This window comes from Vespa velutina, chromosome 23, assembly GCF_912470025.1.
Source record: "Vespa velutina chromosome 23, iVesVel2.1, whole genome shotgun sequence".
Taxonomy (NCBI): Eukaryota; Metazoa; Arthropoda; class Insecta; order Hymenoptera; family Vespidae; genus Vespa; species Vespa velutina.
Window position 1 is genome coordinate 3197420 of NC_062210.1, and position 23586 is coordinate 3221005.

The 23586-nt window shown below is 29.9% G+C and overlaps 5 protein-coding genes across 34 annotated transcripts; 3 read left to right on the forward strand and 2 right to left on the reverse strand.

Annotated features, from left to right (window-relative positions):
* Positions 1-269: 269 nt before the first annotated feature.
* Positions 270-9618, forward strand: LOC124956648 (androgen-induced gene 1 protein-like). 18 transcript variants are annotated; one of them, XM_047512755.1, is made up of 7 exons: positions 275-411; positions 3009-3182; positions 6620-6817; positions 7804-7941; positions 8006-8223; positions 8328-8479; positions 9246-9618. In XM_047512755.1, exons 3-7 carry the CDS (start codon positions 6659-6661, stop codon positions 9290-9292), a joined length of 714 nt encoding a protein of 237 aa, XP_047368711.1. In that variant the 5' UTR covers positions 275-411; positions 3009-3182; positions 6620-6658; the 3' UTR covers positions 9293-9618. The 18 variants fall into 18 exon arrangements, with proteins under 18 accessions (XP_047368719.1, XP_047368718.1, XP_047368711.1 ...); XM_047512759.1 differs by lacking the exon at positions 275-411 and adding an exon at positions 2193-2391; XM_047512758.1 differs by lacking the exon at positions 275-411 and adding an exon at positions 2741-2923.
* On the reverse strand, positions 3877-14271 carry LOC124956640 (protein smoothened). Of its 8 annotated transcripts, none has more exons than XR_007103322.1 (8): positions 13858-14271; positions 13341-13658; positions 12770-13210; positions 12093-12690; positions 11706-11907; positions 11445-11615; positions 7480-11348; positions 3877-4213 (listed from the first exon to the last, which is right to left on the reverse strand). XR_007103322.1 is itself a non-coding variant. In XM_047512713.1 (8 exons), the coding sequence occupies exons 1-8, from the start codon at positions 13864-13866 to the stop codon at positions 10091-10093; spliced, it is 2913 nt and encodes a 970-aa protein (XP_047368669.1). In that variant the 5' UTR covers positions 13867-14268; the 3' UTR covers positions 3877-10090. The 8 variants fall into 8 exon arrangements, 3 of the variants coding, with proteins under 3 accessions (XP_047368669.1, XP_047368668.1, XP_047368670.1); XR_007103323.1 differs by having other exon boundaries at positions 3877-4226; XR_007103321.1 differs by having other exon boundaries at positions 7160-11348.
* Positions 14272-14591: 320 nt separating this feature from the next.
* On the forward strand, positions 14592-19542 carry LOC124956641 (dyslexia-associated protein KIAA0319). Of its 3 annotated transcripts, XM_047512718.1 has the most exons (16): positions 14592-14743; positions 14859-14996; positions 15068-15103; positions 15206-15621; positions 15695-15864; positions 15959-16345; positions 16433-17032; positions 17099-17210; positions 17296-17444; positions 17546-17736; positions 17818-17917; positions 18018-18338; positions 18433-18534; positions 18603-18779; positions 18860-19012; positions 19105-19542. In XM_047512718.1, exons 4-15 carry the CDS (start codon positions 15212-15214, stop codon positions 18982-18984), a joined length of 2844 nt encoding a protein of 947 aa, XP_047368674.1. In that variant the 5' UTR covers positions 14592-14743; positions 14859-14996; positions 15068-15103; positions 15206-15211; the 3' UTR covers positions 18985-19012; positions 19105-19542. The 3 variants fall into 3 exon arrangements, with proteins under 3 accessions (XP_047368674.1, XP_047368671.1, XP_047368675.1); XM_047512715.1 differs by having other exon boundaries at positions 14859-15103; XM_047512719.1 differs by lacking the exon at positions 14859-14996 and having other exon boundaries at positions 14618-14743.
* Positions 19543-19689: 147 nt separating this feature from the next.
* Positions 19690-22820, forward strand: LOC124956647 (E3 ubiquitin-protein ligase TRIM33-like). 2 transcript variants are annotated; one of them, XM_047512749.1, is made up of 5 exons: positions 19690-20318; positions 20473-20693; positions 20797-21014; positions 21093-21293; positions 21396-22820. In XM_047512749.1, exons 1-5 carry the CDS (start codon positions 20101-20103, stop codon positions 21612-21614), a joined length of 1077 nt encoding a protein of 358 aa, XP_047368705.1. In that variant the 5' UTR covers positions 19690-20100; the 3' UTR covers positions 21615-22820. The 2 variants fall into 2 exon arrangements, with proteins under 2 accessions (XP_047368705.1, XP_047368704.1); XM_047512748.1 differs by having other exon boundaries at positions 20461-20693; positions 21396-22340.
* On the reverse strand, positions 21843-23188 carry LOC124956651. Of its 3 annotated transcripts, none has more exons than XM_047512774.1 (4): positions 23106-23188; positions 22429-22685; positions 22190-22318; positions 21843-22105 (listed from the first exon to the last, which is right to left on the reverse strand). In XM_047512774.1, the coding sequence occupies exons 2-4, from the start codon at positions 22631-22633 to the stop codon at positions 21975-21977; spliced, it is 465 nt and encodes a 154-aa protein (XP_047368730.1). In that variant the 5' UTR covers positions 22634-22685; positions 23106-23188; the 3' UTR covers positions 21843-21974. The 3 variants fall into 3 exon arrangements, with proteins under 3 accessions (XP_047368730.1, XP_047368729.1, XP_047368728.1); XM_047512773.1 differs by having other exon boundaries at positions 23069-23160; XM_047512772.1 differs by having other exon boundaries at positions 23001-23149.
* Positions 23189-23586: the final 398 nt, after the last annotated feature.

Sequence of the window (23586 nt, forward strand, 5' to 3'; positions counted from 1 at the left end):
TGCATGTGCCTCATGATCTATACCAGACCGGATATTTGCTTCGATTATGATTACCGAAGCGAAACAGTAATAATCATTCTCCTCGATCATCTTGAAGTAATGATCGATGATTCTTAATGATCGTAAAGCTCCCTCCCCCCTCCCGTCCTCTCTCTCTCTCTCATCCTATCTCTCATCATAACGTTCATTGTTAAAAAGAAATAAAAATACTTTTGATGAGTCACGAAAAGAGCATCGAAGAGGGTACGAACATTATTCACTATAAATTAAGAGCCATTTACGATCTACATATGTAATCGAGTATGTGCTCGAATAGAATCAAGAAGTGTTGAAGCTGTGCGTCGAACGTTCCTTGCGTGTTATTACGTTGAAATTTAGAAATCATCTAAATGCAATTGCATCAACTATGTCGTAAGTAAGGATGAACTAATTTCGTATTTTTTTTTTTTATCAAATTTATTGTTATTTTTTTGAACGGCTTGGAATTGTTATATTTACGAAAGCGAAACAAATTTCGACTTAACACAATTTTTAATAAACAGTTACCCGTAATTATCTACATTGTGGTAATAGCTAATATTTGATATAAAATTCAACGATTGACTCGTATAGAGTGAATTTTTATCGACGAAATTAATCTAGCCGACTATAAAGAATTATCCTTGTTAAATTATGTTTTTAATTATAAAAATTGTCTAAATCGAATTCATTAAAGCGATAATTCATTTACAATTCGTGTCAGAGATTATCATATTAAATGGAAATATTTCGAAAGATATATATTACTTACGTTCGCTGATTGATATTTGAACCAATCACTTGTACTAACACTTAGATGAAATCGATAAAAAAAAAATGTTTAAAAATATGTAATAAGTACTTTTACGAATTAGATTGTATTCAAAATATTTCACCGAGACAAAATAATACAAATAACTTTGTCCGGATCAAACAGGTCAACACAGATCGATCGAATACTTGAAAATAAGAATTATTGAATTATCTTTAAAAGAAAATAAATTAAATATTAATCTGCTTATGTGCAAGCTATTTATAATTTATAAAATCGATTTTTTTGTCGTTGCTATAACTCGGCCATTCATTTAGAATAAAAGATAACAGATCTAGTATTAGGAAACCAGTTCGTAAAATTAAAAGTAATTCTAACTTGTTCTATTTATTTATTTTGCTTTAGTTTAAGAGTTGAAATCGCAAAAATAAAATGTAACGATCTAAACTTTCGTCTTTTAATCACGAGATATTAATCTCTGTATCACAATAATATAATATATTATTGTAAACAATAAGCAGAGAGATATCCTGTTTCTTTCGCTATTGCTAAACCAGAATGTCGAAAGGAACGAAAGAGTTGGTGGGGAGTAGTTATATGAAGCTTCGATAAAAATTCGTCGTCTCTCCGTCAGCGAATAAATGAAGAGAACACATTTGTTCATCAGTTTGCAGTAGACTTCGAAATCGTTCAAGCTTCATATGCATTGATAACAACGAATAACATTGGCTATCTTCTCGAAAAAAAAAAGGTATTCTAATTGGTCTAAAAGATAATCTTATCGAACCGATCCTATCAAATTTTATTCGATCTTAAGGACAATCTTATTTAATCGTTCTGATTAAATTTATTTCATGAACAAGAAAAATATTTGAATGAAACGTTGTACGTCTATATATGCGATTAATAGTCTCCCGTTCGTAACTTACATACTACTTATTAGTTTTTTTGTGTGAACATATATTGAATCATTAAAAATATTAATAGCAAATTATTACAAGCACACGATCAAAAAATTTGTACGAAGAACAGCAGGCCGACTAAAGTATGGCATAAGTATAGTTCGTGATCAAAAGATGAACCATAAAACGATTCCTCTTTCAGCAAGTGCTAGTTAAATAAAAAATTTATCAGCGATTACTTTAATAACCGTATATCAGCATCGTTGCTTCCAGTCGAGTCTGTTTCGCGATAGAAGCATCTTGCTTTCGAATTTCTCGTTGCTTGATGTTTGATTATAAAAAAGAAAAAACATTCGATACAAATTTATGCAGATTCTTGTAAGATCCGTGATCGAAATTGGATTAAAAAAAAGAAATTGTGTGAGTGTAACAATTAATTTTAGTGCCATCGATCGATAATTTATAAGTTAAATCTCGTTAGAAGAATCGAGATTATTAAAATCTGCGTTAGAAAAATCGAAAGAAAAAATAGTGTTATAATAAATAACATCGAATAAAAGCTATGTTGTTTTTTAACTCGACACGATTACCACAATCAAATATTAACCTAAATAACTTTTATCTCTTGCGCATGCTAATACGGGATCTAACTACTAACATACACATCGTGTACGTCGTCGATACTTCAATTTCTTCCATGTACGTAGATCATTAATTATTCAAATAATTTATTTTAAAAAGTACATTATTCTTCGACAATTTACAATAATATCATTTTGACAATAATATCATTTATATAATTATATTACCTATTTATATATCGGAATATAAATATTATAATGACAATATAGTTGTCTAATTTTATAAAAGTCTTTTTATGATATTACACGTTTTATTATAAGAATCTGTAATTACGATCAAAATTGTTCGTTGAATCTTATCTTCATTGTACTCTGTGTATATGTATGAGGGTTCAATTAAATATATCGGTATATATTCACACATACAACTACAAAGAAACAGGTTTGTAAGTGATTTCAGTCTCATAAGAACTGTAGAACACTTCGGATCGAGCACGCTGCTTCTAACATTCGTCATTTATATATATATATATTTATTGTATTCTATCATCTATAAGCAAGAACATTGAAACTGCGTATATAATTTGATAATTTTAAACATAATTTAAGCTTCTAATAAAATTTCTTCGTTCGTATTTTTAACTAATCCTGTAATTATAATTTTATTTTATAACATTATTCACAGATTAGAAAAGAATTTTCGATAAACTAACAAATAAAAATATTTTTTTTCAGGAGAAATCTAACAAAATGATTCGAAAGATGAATACTTTTATTCACGTTGGCACGTGCGCCATGTACGCTTACGTTACTTTTCATGCTTCCTTCATACAATCGATTCCATTTCTGGAAGAACTATTTTCTGAATTTGACCCTGGAATATTGAAGTTTTTGACGATGTGGAACATGGTAAGTGGAAAATTTTCCTTTCGAGTTATCTAACATTCTTTTTTTCTTCTTTCATTATACCCTCTGACATTTTATATTGCCAAAAAATTTGATAAGAGATAAAAAATTTTAATTAATCCAACGAGCATTCATTAAAAATTCATTCTTCGTTTTTTATATAATCGAAGTCACAAAGTTGAAAGCTTCAAAAATATTCTATTCAAATATATATATATATATATATATATATATATATATATATATATATAAAACAGACATTTATTTAAAAATGCATATAAAATATATTTATCAAAGTCGACATTATTGATTTCACGATTTCATTCGAGATATAAATAAATATATAATTATGTATTTATCATACTTATCAATTTTATATAATAACAAGGTCAGCTTTATCAAAGTATTATCAAATATGTATAAAAAAAAATATGATATATTATTCGTAAAGTGATTTTCAAAAAGGAAAAAAGATAAAAAAGAAAAAATAAAAGGGAAAAAATTCAATTATAGCGATACGAAAACAACGATAAAAGGCGTCTTCATTCATTAAGAATAGAGAATCTGAAATGCACCAAACGCATTGCGGTAAGCGATTATATAGCAAATACCGTTCGATTTCTCGCGTCTCTCACATCGAGGAGGTCATGGTATGACGTATAACTTGTGCGACGAAAAAATTAGAAAAACGACGAGAGAAAGAAAAAAAATTTATTTTATTTGCGAGTTTACGCAAAATACACATTGCACATATACATCAACTTTTGAGATAAAAAGTTTTCACGTTGTATCAACATCGTGTAATGACACTTAAAAAGCATGATTCGACAAGTTTTCCTTTTTTATTCCGTTTATGTTATCATTATATTACATTGTCATACCTAGATATAGTACTAAGTTGTATGATATAGACGTTTACTTATATATTCCCTAGAAAACGACAACGATTATGATGATGTCAAGCATGCGCATTTTTAGTCTGCGCAGAAAATCAGCCGCATACCTCCTCTCCTTTCGCATCCCTCTCTTTCCTCCTGCAAAATTATTCTAAATGACAGTACGTTTTTCACATTATGCTTGTCCTTTTCTCTTTTTACGCTGTATATACATACATATATACTTGCTCCAAAAATCGCTAGACTTCCTTTGGTTATTTAATGTTAGTAATTCCAATTTTTATAAATACGTGAAGCGTATTCGCTTGACAATAAATACAGCCGATTAGATAGAGACAAATACACATACAGACTGAGAAAGATAGATAGATAGATCGAGAGAGAGAGAGAGAGAAAGAGAAAGAAAGAGAGAGAGAGAGCGAGAAAGTAGATATCATATTCCCCTCCAAACAGGAATTAGTATAATAGTGAATAGTAGTGAGACGGAACATAGTACGTGAAACATTAGTGGCCATGTGCTCAGCTACCAAAGCCTCATATGTGATATTACGTCTAATCTACTCGTTATAAAATATATCGATGAAGTTAAACTCGCCAGATTATATTGTATAATGTACGAAAGGAAACAAGAATGCTTTGAAAATTGAATAATTGAACTTTAATATTTTGCTTTATCACTTTTTTCCTTCTTTTCTTTTGTTTTTATTTATTCTCTTATTTTTCCAACTAGTTACATCAAAATTTCTCTCCTCTCTTTCTCTCTCTTTATCTTTTTCCAAAAGCCACTCGCATGCTCGAAGTGAACAAGCATCCAACGAACGATGCGGCGCACGCCTTTTCTTTCCTCTGTTCTCTCTCTCTCTCTCTCTCTCTCTCTCTCTCTCTCTCTCTCTCTGTCTCTCTCTGTCTCTCTCTTTCTCTCCCACCTCTTTTTCTCTCATCCGTCAGTAAGTTACAGTCCGCCGAGACGATCGGAGTACGAACATCGCGTATCATCAAATTTCAACGATATCTATTAAGGTTTTCCTCTTTGAAAATTTTCAAAAATGTCTTTCATATAAATGTATGTATACGTAATAAGAAAAGAGCCGATAAGATTTGTTAATAATAGTGCAAAAATCGCACGAGAAAAGTGAAAAATCGTGAGATACAGTGTACATTCTTTGCATGTTAAAGGGAGAGAAAATAAAACAAGTAAGAGAGCACGATCATGCGAATAAAAATAATTAAAAAAAAATGAAAATAAAAACAAAAAGCGAATGTGCTGAAAGACAAACACGTGCAAAGGACACGCAGCTGATACGTAGCTACGTCGATGGACGATGATAAAAACAGTTTGACCCTTTCTTCATCGTCGAGAACGCGGAAGAAACACATCTCGTGATTTATAATCTCTCTCTCTCTCTCTCTCTTTCTCTCTTGTTTATTTACTTTCTTTCTTTTATTTATTCAAAGAGATGCTCAAAAGTCAAACGGTCTTTTATTTTTCGAGTTGCGTCTTTCGAATTCATTGTTGAATTAAAAAAAAGAAATGTACGATTAAGTTTAATAAATGTGAATGTTATTTTGCTATTATTCAGTGAAAATAAGGACAAATGATTACGTCTTATAAGAACTTAAGTCTTATAAGAGCTTTACAGGAAGATTATATAACAAAATTTTGTAATGTGATTTCGCTATAATTACACTTATAAAAACGTTCAAGTTTTTTTTACATATAAGATATATAAATTATTTATAGCATTTGTATGCATTTTCAACGCGTTATCATTTATAGTTTTATCTAGTTAATATAAAAATAAATGTAAATAAAAGACATGAAAAATAAAATGTCAAGATAACATTTGATGAAACATGAGCAATATCATAAAAAAATTGTAGTATCCGATAAAAATATTATAGTATCCGAAAATCAGGCAACCGATACGCGCGCGCATTCTATATTAAGCAACGAATCATTTTAAGTGTAGAGTATTTTTTTTTATCAAAGTTCATGTACACCTAGAGATATTTCAATCTATTTAAACTCGTATAAAGATAAAAAAAAAAGACAACGATTACAACTCTTTTATCTAATTATCTCGAAACATGAAATAATTGATAGATATAGTAAGAGAATAAGAGAATAAGAGAAAAAAAATTTAGTAGACAACGAATTAAAGAGAAAGAAGTGAAGGAGACTAAAGGAACCCCTCGGGTACACTAGCAACGAGGCCTAGTTTCTATCTTTCGCTATCTCCGTTATCGATCCAAACACGATCGTGTCTCGGCTGGTTGACAGTGAGAGAGCACAAGAGAGAAAGAGAGAGAGAGAGAGTATGTATGTATGTATGTACGTATGTATATATGCACGTATGTATGTATGTACGTATGTACGTATATATGTGTGTTAGATACGAAAATGTGGTAGCATTTCACCTAACGTAATTAACGTCTAAATTGTCTCGCGATAATTTAGGTCATGAAAAATAAAACGAAAATCTTAAACTAAATGAAAAATACTAAAAAAGAAGAAACAAAGAAATTGCGTATGTATTATTCCAGAAGACTCCAGAGAATTGAAGAAAAAAAATAGCCTACAAGATGCGAGAATCCATTCTCATAGGATTTCACGTGATTGCCTGTTTGCAATTCGCATATTCTGTTTATTATGATTATACGTATACCGTGGTGCCACAGAATATCATGAAGGTCCACAGCGCTTTTGGTGGAAGATTTAAATTTCTTACGTTTTGGGACGCGGTTAGTATCGTTCTAAATGATTTCATTTTCGTTTATTTATTTCTCTAACTTTCTATATTATCTAAAACTCCGACGGTCTTTCATTTACTATTACGTATCTATCCTTCTCTTTCTAATTCGAAAAGTATAACTCGTTTGTAACTTAAACATCGCAAAACTAAGGCAAAGAAGAGCGAGAGAAAAATAATATTTATACGGTAAACCGCTTAATATGATTGTAACTATTGCGCCATATTCTTATAAGCAACATTGAAGTTAACTTCTTATATAATCGGTGAAAACGCAACTACCTATGAGTATACATAATATATTCATGTGGAAAAAAATATGGAGATGTATTACCATGTCGACTTAAGCCGACACCAATAGTGTGATATAATCCGACTCGATTTGCTTTGAAACTAGAAAGGGGAGAAGCACGCGCCGCGTAAAATCGCCGTAGTGAGACTATACACTACGCCGATTATAGTAAATAACAAAAGTCTACTTTTCATTCGTTACGTATGATGGTGTAGTACTCATTTATCGATCGTTACACTCTTTCTCCTTTCCTATCGATTTGCTTCCGGGTTTCGACTGCTCGGTTTTATTATTACCTCCAACGCGTTCCTTAGTTAATCGAAATAGTTCTTTTGTGTTAATTTCATTATTTATAAAGTTACCTTGTATTATTTTTTTTTTTTCGAGAAATCTCTACTCGAAATTTTATCAAACATGCTTCTTCCTTGTACGCCATTAAATTTTCTAATCACGTGTTCAAATAATTTATTAAATAGCAACAATGTTTTATTTCGATGGCTACATTGCACGATGAAAATTTCGTTAAAAGCTTATTCAAATTCTATTTATAGACTCACGTCTATATGTTCTCACTAGCAAACGCTAATAGTTTTTTTATTACATGCCTAGACCTTTTAGTATCGATCATTTGAATTTGATTACCATGTAGGAAAGGACTATTTTATATGGGAAATTATTTGTTTCAGATATTACAAGCTGTATTCTTTTTTATATGTATCATGAATGATTGGTATGGTACCAATGCAGTTAGCCCGAAGAAGCCGCCATTTATACGAAAGCTGAAGGATTACGTGTACGCAACTCTTAGTTTTCCTATAGCCATGGTACGAAGACACGAAATTTCTAATTTCGTTATAAAGATTATCGTATTAATCATACTCGTTACAGTTCGTTGGGATTACGTTCTGGTCGATAATGTGCATCGACCGTGAATTGGTATTACCAAAGGCATTGGATCCATATTTTCCATGGTGGTTGAATCATCTGATGCATACAATGATTATGGTGTCGTCTATTATTGAGATGCTACTAGCACCACGAAAGTATCCTAAAAGATCACATGGTCTTGCTGGTCTCCTATCATTTACACTTACTTATTTAATTTGGTGAGTTAACTTGCCAGTCTTTTTTATCTTTTCTTTTTTTTTTCTTTTCTTTTCTTTTCTTTTATGAATCTACATATAATGAAATAATTATTTCTTACGTACAGGATGCACGTAATCTATTTCATGAGTGGTATTTGGGTGTACCCAGTGATGGAAGTACTGACGCCACCTCTGCGAGTAGTATTCTTTATCGTTTTATTGGCATTAGTGTTGATACTCTATTTTGCTGGAGAAATGCTGAACAACCTCGTTTGGGGTAACGAACAAACTAAACAACACAAATCTCATTCCAAGTAGTCGCGCCAACTTGTCACTGGCAAGTGACTTCGAATCATGTTATGCCTCCCATCGGTGGTGGTGAATAAATTTTCTTTTATCTTTCACTTGTTGAAACATGCACATTTTTTTCTTCTTTAAAAAGAAAAAGAAAAAAAATGCAAAACATAAAACAAGAAAAAAGTAAACAGAACCAAGCAGACGAAAGCCTTCCCATCCCTGCAACCCCCAAAATAATGCATGCACATGGGCAGATTTTACAGTAATGCTGAATCGATAATCCAGTCTTTTTTTTTGTTGTTGCGTTAATTTTGCTCAAAAGGCTGACTGACGCTCGTAGCATGTTAGCTGAGTTATTCTGACCATAGCTTTAGAATAAATGTGTTTTTTTTTGTTTACCCCAAGGGAAAACTAATTTCACACGTTAAATAAGAGTGCCTGGATCACAGTGATTGATTGTAAATAAAATTCGGAAAATGCGCTCTTATTGAAACTCGTCATAATCATTATTTTTGTACTTTTTATAATGGGAGAATAATATAACAATAAAAGCAATCGAATTAATATGGTGTGCACGTAGGTAAACACACTAAAGGTATATACCAACCAAGATATATATATATCTATACATTGTACGCTCTTTAATTCGTTAAAAATCTTGTATATAAATCTTGTTCTCTAGCAAAAAATAAAGTTAAGATATAAATTTACATATATATACATATATAAATTTGTATCGGGTATAGGTAAAAAATACCTAGCAGAGAATAACAGCCCAGATTTGAAAGCATAATGTCCATTGAACCTGAACAAGAGGAACCTGGTCTCGCAAAAACTTACAAATAATAGACAAAGAAAAAGGGAGAGAAAATGAGAAAAACATTTTCAGAAGGTTTTAGAAAGCGCAATGCACTTTTATATTGCCAAGGATGAGTTTAAAACAATTTCATTGACAAATCTAATAATTCATTTATACTTTATATTTTATATTAATTTAATTTAAACAATTTTTTTAATGATTATATGTGAGTCATCGTTTATATTGTTTATACCTACTATTGAAATATAAGATATTTTATACATAAATTTGTTATGTATAAACATCCTTGTATAAGTAAATTTTCTTTTAATGTACGTATAAAAAATATGTAAGTATATTGAAATAATTTGATTCTCTATGAAAAAAGAAAGTTACTTTATATTTCTTAACATATGATACACTTGCAAATCTGATATTATAAATGGATTGAATCATTCGTCGGGAAAAAATTTATGACTATTTTAATAATAATAAAATATATAAAAATATAGATATATATAAATATTATCATGTATCCAGATCATGTCATAAGTCATTTACATTAATTAAAAAAGTTTCGATATACCATTTAAGAGAATCGTATATCCCTAACTATTAAAGACATATAATATACATAATTTCAACACTTTAGTTGCCACACTATTGTTAGGTCGAACATATCAATGAATATTGTTCTTCGGACATTAATGTTTCCTTTTTTTCAATGATATACAATATTTATTAGTATTAATGTTCAGTCTTACCTCGTAGTATTTTTATTTTTTTATTTAATTAAGGTGACATTTGCGTTCCTTTAGAACTACAATGTCTGCTATTAATGATCTCATCGATACTTTGTTTCAGTTCCTCCATTTCCAAAATATCGAGAGGCAAGGAAGTTTGCGTAGCTATTTCTCTTGCGTTAGTTTGTCCATCCGATTGCATTAACCGCGTTAATTCGGGACAGCAAGATGTTAAGCTAGATGCTAGATCACCCATACCGGCCTTTTTGTATGCGTCCTTTTTCTCTGTTTCACATTTCAATTTCGTTTCGCTAGATTCTTGAAGCAAATGTTTTAGAATAGCCTCGTCTTGTAACAAATATTTGCTTTTACGACCTTCCCTACTTCTAATATCGCTTTCGTGACAATAACTCTTGGCACTTTTATTACTCGTCTTATTTTTACTATTTTCTAATGGTTCTTCCGGTTCTAATATCTTCGTTTCTTCGTCGGGCTGACTATCATCGCTATCCGTATCTTGATCCTCTTTCTCGACATTGCCTGCTTCTATATCAATATCTTTGTCTCTCATATCTTGATGTCTTTTTTCTTCGCTACTTAAATTTTCATCGCTGCCGCTTTGATCTGGAAATAAAAATGGTAGAAGCATACCCGGGCCTTTCCCTTCGAGCATTTTAGAGTTTAAAACTCGCTCATCTAATCCAGCACTAGCTGATCGTCTTTTCATATTAGGCACTTGAATAGGTGGTATCTTGGATGTACCACCAATGGTCAATGCTGAAAGTATTTGTGCACCCAGCTGACTCTCTTGGGACGTAGTACTACCTCGTCGAAAAAGTGGACCAACTTTTCCAGATCTTGATTTTGCAAAATCTCTTCTACGCTTTCCACGACGTCCACGGGCACTTCCTGCCACTTTTCTCGTTGTTTTCAGTTCAGCAATCTGAACGGATATCTGAGAATCCAATGAATTTCTTCTAGATTCCACAGAGACACGTCTCACGCTGAAACTTATTTCAGAATCAACTGAATTTCTTCTGTTGCTTGATACCGAACCAGTTGTTCCACCTACAAGTGCACCTCTCCTTGTTACTAGTTTTGGCAAAGCAGCAGCCCAAGTTGAACTAAAGTCTTGCGAAGCTACCGAGTTGAGATCAAAATTCAGTCCTACCGGATCTTCGTGAGTATTATGAAAACTAATCGATAAACGACCAGCATTGTTGAAAGTCTTGCGTTTTGCAAAAGCTTGTGCTATAACTTTGTGTTTCTTCAATCTTATCGGTTCTTCTGATTCACAATTAAAAGTCCTAAAAGAAAGAAAGAAAAAAAAAAAAAAAAAAAAAAAAAAAGAAAGAAAACATTTGTATCGTATGAACATTGATAAAAATTATATAATAACATACCGTCGGAGAAATCTAGTCCATGTATCTACCGTGGATCCTGTCCAAACCCATGATGACATAAGTATACCAGCGAAAAATGGTGAAAGTAAATGCAACTGCAACTTGGCAGCGCTTGGTCTTGCTTCCATTTTACATTCAGATATTTCTGCGTACTTTGTCGTTATCGAACATCTTCAATAATTAAGAAAAAGTTTATTCAAAATTACAAAAAAAAAAATGCTAATCTGCTTAAAATATCTTTTGTAGAAATTATTTTCTTACATCATATAATCGCGAAAACTTTGTCGCCATTGCCAAGAATGCTGAAATTCATGAATATGACAATAGCAGGTCACTACAACTGCTGCAAATGTAAAAATGGAAAACAGGCCCATTCTAACAATAGTTTCTCTTATTTTAGAACTTGCTCTTTCTGATATAATTTCCTGACTACTTATTTTTAAGCGAATAAGTGTGATCAATCCTACAATAAATGAAACAATGTGTATTTATTTTTTTATAAAATATTATTTCGACATTTTCTTATCATTATTATAATTAATACTTACACATGACAACATCAGAAGCATGGACAATAAAAATATATTGTTTTTATAGCATATATAATGAAAACATATATATATATATATCTAATAAAGTAAATCTTACCTCTTGATAAAAAGTATCCTCCAACCAGTAAAACAATTAACACTGGTCCAAGCAGAAACCAAGCTCTTACTGCATGATTCGTATAACCCACGAAACAGATACCCGTAACACTATTACCATCTATTTCTCCCAATGCCATAATCGTTACCGTTAAAACAAGCGGTAAACACCAAGCGATCAGATGGAAATAAGCGCCCTTTTTATCGATCCTATCTTGAATTTTACCAAGAGCTTGAAAACTCATATGCCAAGCATACGTTAGAATTACAAACCACACCATTGCAGCCATCAGCGAATAATAAACGAGTACAAAAACAACAACACAAGATAAGTTTTCTCCACTGAAAATTATAATATACATATAGTCTATAAACTTTATTACATAAATTTGCCTTTTTATGCAATACCAAAATGATAAAACATACCTTGGTTCACTCATTCTTAATGTTCCATCTTTACGGCATACAATCACATCTCTACTTCCAGGAGTAAATTGTACTAGCCATCCTATACAAGATACCATAAAACAGCAATTTATATAAAATATAACTAATGCGGGATATTTATTTGCACTTCTCCAGTCTATTAAAAATGTAACCTGAAATATGGACAAATAATATATTAAACTTTCTGGAAGGTATATTATTATTATTACTTTCTAAGAATATTATACTTACCACAGTAAAAAAATTAAACATACAACAAATACCAGCAGCCCAAGCAATGAAAGAATGAATTTGTTTTTGTTCATCCAATGTAAAAAATGGATCATTGCACTGTGTACCACATCCGTCTACACCCTCAAAAATTGCAAGTGCATTATCGGTAGGGATCAATGGTTTTAAACATTTACCTGACGTATTGAATTTCAATTCTCTTATATCATTTTTACATAATCTTGGAAAAAGTTTTGTATTCTCGCATTTAACAAAACTTGGCCAAATAGTATGATTAAATACTATTCTGCAGGGTCCTGATACCATCTTACACATTTCTTGAGATGGCAAATCAACCGTATCGTTTATGCATTTTGGCATAAATATTGAGCATAAAAATGGTTGTACAACTGCCCAACACTTTGGTATATGTCTTAATGCTTGTAGTAAATATAACTTTTCCTTGAAATAATATAAGATGAAAATTATATATTTTAAATGTCGAATAGAAGAGAAGCTTAAAATTGTGAAAACTATATAACTTCAAAATTCTAAATCTTTAAAATTCTTAAATTTAAATCATTACACATACCTCGATTATTTTTTGTGTTGTATATTCAGATACAAGATCTAATGTGGTAGATGCATAAGGTAATCTGGTACCCATACAAGTGTTTTTCTGTAAAGGTATACATTTTGCAGGTCTACGACAGTTCTCAGAATCAGTAGGTAGTTCTCCCAAAGGATACCTGTCCAGCAGATAATTGGAATCCTTGATTCTGTGTCTGTGACTCAAATCTAAGTCCTTCCATGTTTTATTTTCATTATTAGAATTACCAGTAAAAGTATGTTCCAATTCTGACTTGACACCATGAAGTATAAGCATGCAACATATTAACAAGATCATAATCTGAAATAATAATACCAAAGAGCTATAATGTTGATACATTAAAGGGGAGAAATTAAATTATAAAATCAACAAAAAAAAACAGAGAGAGAGAGGATATAGAACAAAGCGCGCGTATTTTATTTAAAAAGTAGTCACGTGGTTAAATGTAAACAATGAAAAGATTTTTCATTGAGATGTAAATAATGAAAAAAAATTATACCTCAGGCATAGAGATAGAAATATTTCCTTCAGCTAATCTCGATTAGCCACGGAGAAAGGCCTCCCTTTTGTACGGGCAAAGTGTCTCGCATCTTCTGGCGGCAGAGCGATAGTCGCGTCCAGTGTACGAACGGTTTGGACCACACACGAGACAAGCTTGCTCTCAGAACCACTTGGACCACCCACGACGGCCGCCGTTCGCCCATACCACACTTCGCATTGTTTCGCATTTCCCAAGTTTGAATGTACCAAGCTGCTAGACTGTTTCGTACATAATTCACTGGCAGCGCTACATGTTTCTCTCTTTCTTTTTCTTTCTTCTTCTTGTTTTTTTTTTTTCTTTGTTTTTTATTTAATTTCTTTTTTCTTTCCTAATCCTTGGACAAATAAATAATACTTGAATTTTTACATGAGAGAAATTTTTTCTAATGCTATATAATATAATAAAACCAATATAATTCTATAACGTTGAATATTATTAAGGCGTCACCATATGTAATATCACATTATGGCGGTAAAAGTTTAAAAATTCGAACCTTTCATTCGATTAAATGCAATCTACTACTCTTTTGTTTGTCATAAAATGTTATTTTTACAAAATCGTACTGTTGTATACTTTTTCTATCTGCGTCATAACATTTATTTATTTTATTTATGACATATATGTATATATTTATATAAAATCTATACGTATATTTTCTGTTTTTATTTTGTTATGTTATATATTTTCAGGCTTGTTATCAGTTTGATTGTTGATTCATCAGTGTCGACATCTACATTTAATCAGAAATTCATGCGCAATGGTGTATGCAAGTGATGCAGGTGTCAAAGAGAATATAAACGAAATTAAATAGTGTTATCTCTTGGACAAAGCTTTTGATTTCTATGTAAGTCAAAAAAATTCAAATAATTAATCGACAAAGTTGAAGCCAATGTTGTGAATAGTTTAATAATGTAATATTTTATCAGTTATTATTAAATTTCCTTTCTTTGGCTTACCAGGAAGTATGATAATTACCCTTATAGTTGATTAGCTGCTGGTCGTGATAATAACATGCTACTAATATATGATAAGCCTTCATCATGTATAGCTGTGAATTATTTTAAAATAACGACACAGGGACGAATCGTCGACAGTTTGTAAATGCAGTTTATGTGTAAATGATATATATGATATATAAAAACATCTAAGAGAGAACTTTATTTTACAGTGAAATATTTATCATTCTTCAGAAAGGAATAATAAGGTAAATAAAGAAAAATATATTGATTTTCTTCGTCGTCAAAATTAATTAATATCCAAAGTCGATAACCGATTTTGATTAAATCTTTCTTTTTATTAATTGCAGCTAAAAATGTTTAGTATTTATTACCTTGGACTATATTTATTCTTATTTGGAACTTGCATTGGAGATTTTTCTGATTGGGATAGAAAATGGCAAATAATATGCCCTAGCTTATATCCACATGTATTTACAAAATATTTGCCTCGTGGAAATCTATCTCAAAGTATTTTCACGCCATGGTCTCATGTAACAAATATGAAACATTGCGTCGCTACTTGTTGCAATAAATTACGATGTAATGTAGCTCTGATGCATAATAGCACGTGTTATCATGTGAAATGTAGTAATTCGAAAATGTGCATGCCATTATATAGACCTGAATTACCAAATGAGAATGCACCTAGTATGGTTTTAGTCAAACCGATAAAAGATAATGAAATATGGAGCGACCTATTGAATCAAGTAAACGATGAAACTGGGTAAATATTTTAGATAATTTTTCTCTAAGAAATTCTTTATCAAACTCCTAAAATATTTGTAAAATTCATATAGGCCCTTATTAATGGACAACATTGACGATAGTCATGTTGTATTTGAAACGTATAGTGTTAGTTGTATAGATCCAACTGAGTGTGCATCTAATGAAGTATGTATTAGACATGAGGAAAAAGATGACGTTGGTATTTGTCAATGCAGTTTTGGATTCAAAAGGAATATCGCCGGTATATATAGCATATAATTTTTTTTTTCTATATAAGTACATATTTGATTAATTTTAAGAATTATTCTACATCAACAATGTATTTCGAATTGCAGGTACTTGTGTGGTGGTAGATGACATAGAAACTGCAGAACTTAGTGTTACTCCTCAAATAAATGGTGAAATTTTAAAAGGTACAACTACAACTGTGAAGCCTACCTTAATACAGTTGTTAGTATCTGCAGTTTCTAAAGAAGTACGCTTGCCAGAGAATGAAGTAACGTTATCAGCATACACAATACCTGCCGAACAAGGCAATGAACATTATAATTACGCTTGGAGTTTACTTAGTCAACCAGAAGGCCATACAGGAATAATGACTGATCAAAATCGTATAACTGTTAAGTTGAGTAATTTATCAGAAGGCTTATACAGATTTAAAGTAGCTGTAAGTAATCCAAATGCTTATGGAGAAGCCTATGCAAATGTCAGTGTTTTACCACGTAAGTTATTCTATCATTTATATATTTTTTTAAACTACAAAATTTCTTATATTGAAATATTTCTAATTGTAAACTTTTAAAAATTAGCCAAAAGAATAAATCAAGCACCAATTGCCATAATTTCACCTGCCTCGCAAGTTGTAAAATTGCCAAATACGGGAGCCGTATTAGATGGATCAACGAGTAAAGATGATGATCACATAATTTCTTATCATTGGGAATTGCAACAAGGTCCTATTGGATATCAGCCTAATTTAGTTGATACTCCCACCTTACAACTGGATAATCTTATCGCTGGAAATTATACCTTTAAGCTAACAGTTGAAGACTCCGATCATGTCACAAATTCTACAAAAGCTAATATAACAGTTTTAAAAGTAATCGATTATCCGCCAAGTGCGAATGCAGGACAAGATGTTATAATTTATTTACCTCAAAATACATTGATACTTAATGGAAACTTAAGTACAGATGATAGAGGAATAGCAACCTGGGAATGGACAAAAAGTCCATCCGATCAAAACAAAGCCGTGGACATGCAATTTACAAGAACCCCCTATTTACATCTATCAAACTTGGTAGAAGGAATGTATACTTTTGTACTTAAAGTAACAGATTATTCTGGCCAGTCTTCTTCGGCCGAAATTCATGTTTTCGTAAAGCCTCCAACAAATAAACCACCAACAGGTTAGTTAGCGATATAATATTAACTCATTTCATTTAATAATAATTTTTATAATTATTATTTTGTAGCTAATGCTGGAGAGGATATAACTATTGCATTGCCAGAGACACGAACGGTATTAGATGGTAGAAAAAGCAAAGATGATATAAAAATAGTTTCATACCATTGGAAACAAATGAGGTATAATTATTATATTATATATTAAATATATCTTGTATTCTATATGTCTTTGCTAATGTTTCCTATAACTATATTGCTCATACAGTGGTCCCAGTATAGTTGATTTTTCTGCAGTAAATGAATCTATTACAAATGTAACAAAATTAACTAAGGGAGATTATCTATTTAAGCTAACAGTGATTGATGACAATGGAAATAAAGATTCTGACACAGTAAGTGTCAAAGTGACACAAAGTATGTATTCCATTTTCATATTAAATATAAATTGAATTCTAGATTCTATGATTAATTTATATTAAAATAATATTAATCTAAAATGGTTTGTTTTTTCAAAGATAAAAATGCAGCACCTAAAGCAAATGCTGGTGGTGATCAAATTATAATAGCTCCTATCGTTGCCTTGATCCTTAATGGTTCCCAATCTTCTGACGATTTACGTATTGGACAATGGTTATGGACGAGAGAACCGTCTAGTCTTGCAGTAGGCACTATAGTCGAAGGAACAGATAAATCACCAGTATTAATGGTAATAATTTATATTTTTATAATAGAATAACATTGCAAAATTAATATTGCACATAAATGATAATTCTTTGATTTATGATAGTTAACAGATGTAGTGCCTGGTCGATATCTTTTCAAACTTAAAGTAACAGATGAACAAGGATTAAGCAATGAAGATACTGTATCAGTAATTGTAAAATCAGGTAAATAACTGAATTAAAAAAAAAAGAAAAAAAAAAAAAAAACAATATTAAGGGAAAATGCATAAGTCTACTAATTAATAACATATTAATGAATTTACAGATCCTCAATTGCTGCATTTGGTGGAATTGACATTAAATATAGGTGCTAATGTATTAACGGAATCTCAAAAAAATTCTCTGGTTGTAAAATTGCAAATGCTATTGCGAGATGAAGCGTCCATTATAGTACGGAACTTAAGAGCTGAACCACGTACAGGGAAAGCTGTGCTAATATTTTATGTAGAAAAAAGAGGCGGCAAAGAAACGATGTCTGGTCCAGATGTGGTTAAAAGATTAAAACAAAAACTCGAACAAGATTCTGGTTTATTACAACTATCAGTAGCAAATATAGATACTGCATTGTGTCAAAATAATTGTTCAGGTAACAGAAATATTTTTCATGTTGCTATGGATATAATATAACTATGATAATATTAGTATAATCAGAAAGATAATACAAATATTTTTTGGATAAGGTCATGGAGTGTGTGATCAGGAAACACGACAGTGTATGTGTGAAGCATTTTGGATGCAGAATTTAATACAAAAATATTTTGGTAATGGAGAATCAAATTGTGGTATGTTAATGTTTTTTATAAATTGATACAATTTAATTCATCGATAATATTACGATTGTATCTTTCAGATTGGAGTATTTTATATGTGTTAATAGCACTATTATCCTTGGTTGTTTGTTGGGTTGGACTTATTTGGGGACTTATCTGCTTATGTCAGAGAATATGTACTAGTAAGAGAAGAATATTGCGTCCGAAAAAAAAGCCTGCTCGTTATTCTCTTCTTCAACCAGAACCTGAAGATGATGGTAATGTTTGCATTTTAATATTAACTTTATATGTTAATAAAATGTACAATTGTTGTAATAAATTAAAATTTATTTGACAGTTCCTCCACATACTAAAATGGTATTATCAGATTCAGATGCTGATTCATACGATGTCTTATTTGAACATTGTAAGGCAAGAAATAATAGTCACATGAGAAATGGTAAAGCTCGTAATGGTTTGTGAAAGTAAAAACATTAAATGAAGATTTAAGGTAATTAATTAATATTTAAATGACTCTTTTATAAATTAATATTTACATGTCTAAAATAATATATCCTGGCATTCTATATTCTTATGTTTCAGTATTGCATTCACAAAATCATGCTGAAATAATTAACGCACATGTGTGTAAATTTGGCCAAACATAAAGTACTAGTCAGTTATGGGGCTGTAATCTACACTAAGTACCTTACAATAATAAGAAAATTAACAATCTTTAAAACCAAAACTTGTAAAAAGGACCGAACAAAGTAGATAATGTTTGAATATAAAAGTATAATGATATCTTTTTATTGCACTTCAATCATTTATTTATTATTATGGATTAATGCAGTATTCATATATTTGTTATACTTTAAAAAAAAAAAAAGAACTTCTTGTCATATATTTCTTGGTAGATATTACCAATTATTTACAGATATACTTAATGTTACAGAATGATCAAAACACTTTGACAGTTTTTATAAATTACACAATAACGGCCTTGACAAAATATATTTAAATTAATATTTATATATAGTATTTACTTCTAATCTGTAAACCATTTGTATGTACTATTTACTCTTCGATATTTACATCATCGATCTTATTTTTACACGTATATGAATATTGAATAAAATTTATTATTCACAGTGCGTGGCAAAAAAATTTTATTGATGCAAATTTTATATCAGATAAATAAGTCATGTTAGATTAGCAGTGATTTATTTCTTTTTTTGTAGTATTATTATTTTTATAGTGTGTATATGTGTATATATATATATATATATATATGTATACACATAAATAATTAATCTTTAATATATAATTATTATGTGATAAAAAATATGAAATTGTTTCCTATATATTTATTTTATAGAATATAAATATCCACACATAGCAGCCGTTATTTTCTATCGCTCGCGAAATACCGCGGTCTACTTAAATGTTATTTTTAACCAGATACGTTCTGCTGAAGTTGGGAAGTAGTCTGTAAGACATTCCTACTACCGTAAAGTAACGTATCAGATTTAGCAATTATTAAATAGCAATGTAATAAAAAGTTGATAAATTCTATTGATTAAATAGTTACCTAAATCAATGGAATTCGTGAATTGTTCAGTTAAAAATCAATTTGAAAAGAGTTGCTTCGGTCATGGAAAAACAATTGAAAACGAAAGCGAAAATAATAAACATAATAATAATAATAACAATAATAATAATAATGGGAACGTCATTTCTTTTACCAGGAAGAAAAAAAATAGAAATAATCAATCTATTGTTACAATTGAACCAAAATACGTAAACGTTAATACAAGGTAATAATATAAATTTAAATTATATATTGTTAATCCATGATATATAGATAGGTACATAATCTGTCTTATTTACTATGATTATAAATAAATAAAAATATGAACACTCCTCGTGTTATAAAATTAACAATGACTATATTTTAAGAAATGGATTAAGGTGGAGTATGGAACAAAGAATTAATTTGCTATCCTATACATTGTCGGATAACGGGAATTTAAGTGATGAATGTAAAGAGGATAAAATGAAAATTATTCACAATATTCATGAAAATAAAGATTTCTTATGTTCAAGATGTGGTAAAAAGATGCAAGAACCTAGACTTCTTCCTTGTTTACATGCCATGTGTTCTCCTTGTGTCTTTGACTTAATTGAAAAAAGTAAGATGAATTCATTTTTCATAATCTCATTATATATAATCTACAAATGCAAATGATAATTTGCATAATCCATAGGAATTATACTTTATAATTTATTTTACAGTTAATAATATTGATACAAATAAGATACAAAACAATGATAATATTAATTCAATGTGTAATATTTATGAAAGATGTCCTTTATGTCATTTTTGTCTGTCAAATACATGTTTTATAATTCCACCTCCACATTATCCATTACAACATAGGCTCGTTATGGATGTTATGCGTCGTAAATTGGCTCATAGGATACTTTGCGATACTTGTTCAGATGAAGTAATAGTAAGCATGCTTCCTACTGATAATGATATATGTAGATATTTAACATGTAAAATTAATTCTTCTTTATGACAATTAAAGGCAATTGTACAATGTTGTGTATGTTTGCGCAACTTTTGTTCTGATTGTGGTAATGAACATGAAGAAAAAACAAATGTGGAAGCGAAACAAGGCAAACATATAGTAAAACCTCTCTGGGAAGCAACCAGAATACGTCGTACTATACTTTGTCAAATACATCCCTCAAATGCATTGCGATACTATTGCAATGCATGTCAACAGGTTTTATATAATATTTTATTATATACAAAAAGAGAATGTATTTATATTAAATTACAAATATTATTGAATACTTTAAATATTAATATAATATTATATTTATAGATATGTTGTAAAGAGTGTATGTGGAGTACTGAACATAGAGGTCATGCTAGTGAAAATGCTGTTGGGGCTGGAAGGAGAGCTGCTGCATATATAACAACAATGCTTGAAAAAGCAAAAATTCTTTTGAATTCTCTGCTTATACATTACAACGAAGATATATTTTCAAATGATATTTATAATGAGCAAGAACATTTTATTGATCAATGGTATGTTAAATAATCATATATTCCTTATGTCATAAACAAATGTTTGATATTTATATACATAATAAAATAAGAAAATATATGATAAATTGTCATGTGACATAAACAATGTGATGATAAGATATATGATCTATCATCATTAATTATAGTCATTTGAGGTACAGTTATGCAGTGACTACATTTTTAATAATGACCATTTGTTATGAATAACAACTATATATATATATATATGTAAAAATATGGATTTACAATGAAAATAATATTTATTTGTATATTTACATGAAACATACATAGTAATTTATGCAATGATATTATCTATTATAAGTATTTGTAGCTAATATTTTCAGACAGACATAGACAGGATACACAGTAAGTATTAAAGTAAAAACTGGTATTTATGTCGTCGAGTTATTAAACAACGTCCGTCGCGTAAGAGCGATCCACAACAAGACCAATGATTAGAACCAGGGTGACCAACATGTCCATGTCCACATCCATGATACCCACCTTTCATTAAATCATTTATCTCATCATTATTAGAACAGGGCAAATTTAAGAAATGTATAAATAAATGTACACATCGATTTTTACCTGGCATTCTTCCTCCACAGGCACAAACAACATCTTTTTTTCCACCACTTGAACAAAATGTGCAACAATGATAAATACCACTGTGTCCTTGATTTAATAAAAATAATTTTTTCTCATTATCAGAAATGTCTATAAGAAAAAATTATCATGTTTAAAGTAATTTTCTTTATTTTATAGTCTTTTATTTTATAGTCTTTTATTTTTTATTTTTTAAATAGATGTAAATAAAAATGAATTACCATTTTGCTTGTTTTCTGAAGAATCTGGTACACCTAAAAATTTTAATCTTCTTGCGATTACATTGACAAGACTCAATATTTCAACTTCTGAACTATCAACAAATAATTCATTTATAAAAGAAATAGCATCTAAGATATGTCTAGCCCTCCAGAGTCTAGCATATTCCTGTATTCTTTTTCGAGCTTGTTTTGTCCATATTGACATGGATATATGTTTTTGTAGATCTGATTCATATTTAATTGGATCTTCAGAATACCTAAACAGAGAATCTTATATTACACTTATTTACTGAATATAATATTAAAACTTATTTACATAAATTTATCATATATAAATGATGAAATTGTCATGTGATATCTATCTCCATTTTATGCAAGTGAATATTTCTATATTACATATAAAATTTTATATTGTCATTTGAGGTACTAGTTTGAAAATTAATTAATAGAGAGGTACATGTTTTAGTTATTATATATAATATGCACAAATTAAATAACGATTTATGTATAAAAGTTGTTTCGTGTGAAAATTCCATTGCTTAAAATATCAATAAAATTGTAATTTGACGCATGATTAGGGATCTTTTCAACAAAACACCACATTTAATAAAATTTCAAATAAAACATTAATATTACACACTTAATAAAATCTAAATTACTAATGCATCATAATGTACTTGTATAAATCTTCTTATGAATTTAGCCAAAATGTAAAGTACTTAAGATGGTACATCCTAAAATAAAATATAAATGTGAAAATATCTTCTATAGGTGGCACTGTTAGGAAACAATATGGATCTAGATGCTGATCGTATAGAATATGAATTTAGAATTAATGTGTTGTAGATATTTTTTATTACATTTGTCTGTATTACATTTCTCTTTAACATAGAGGTTAATATAATATAAGAAGCATATATTATTAAAAAGGAATATTATGTGTATTGTTGAACAGTGACAAGTATATTCCTGTTTGCACATGGATACAACTTATTAAACTTATTATTAAAATATAAAATTCATTTAAATTTAAAATCGTTATTATAATATTTCTTATTGAATAGATAGTATTTGCTTAATTTTAATATTATCAATTTTCCTAAATTTTTAATACTTTAATAACAATTTTAATTTAATTATAAACATAGTCAGCGTGAA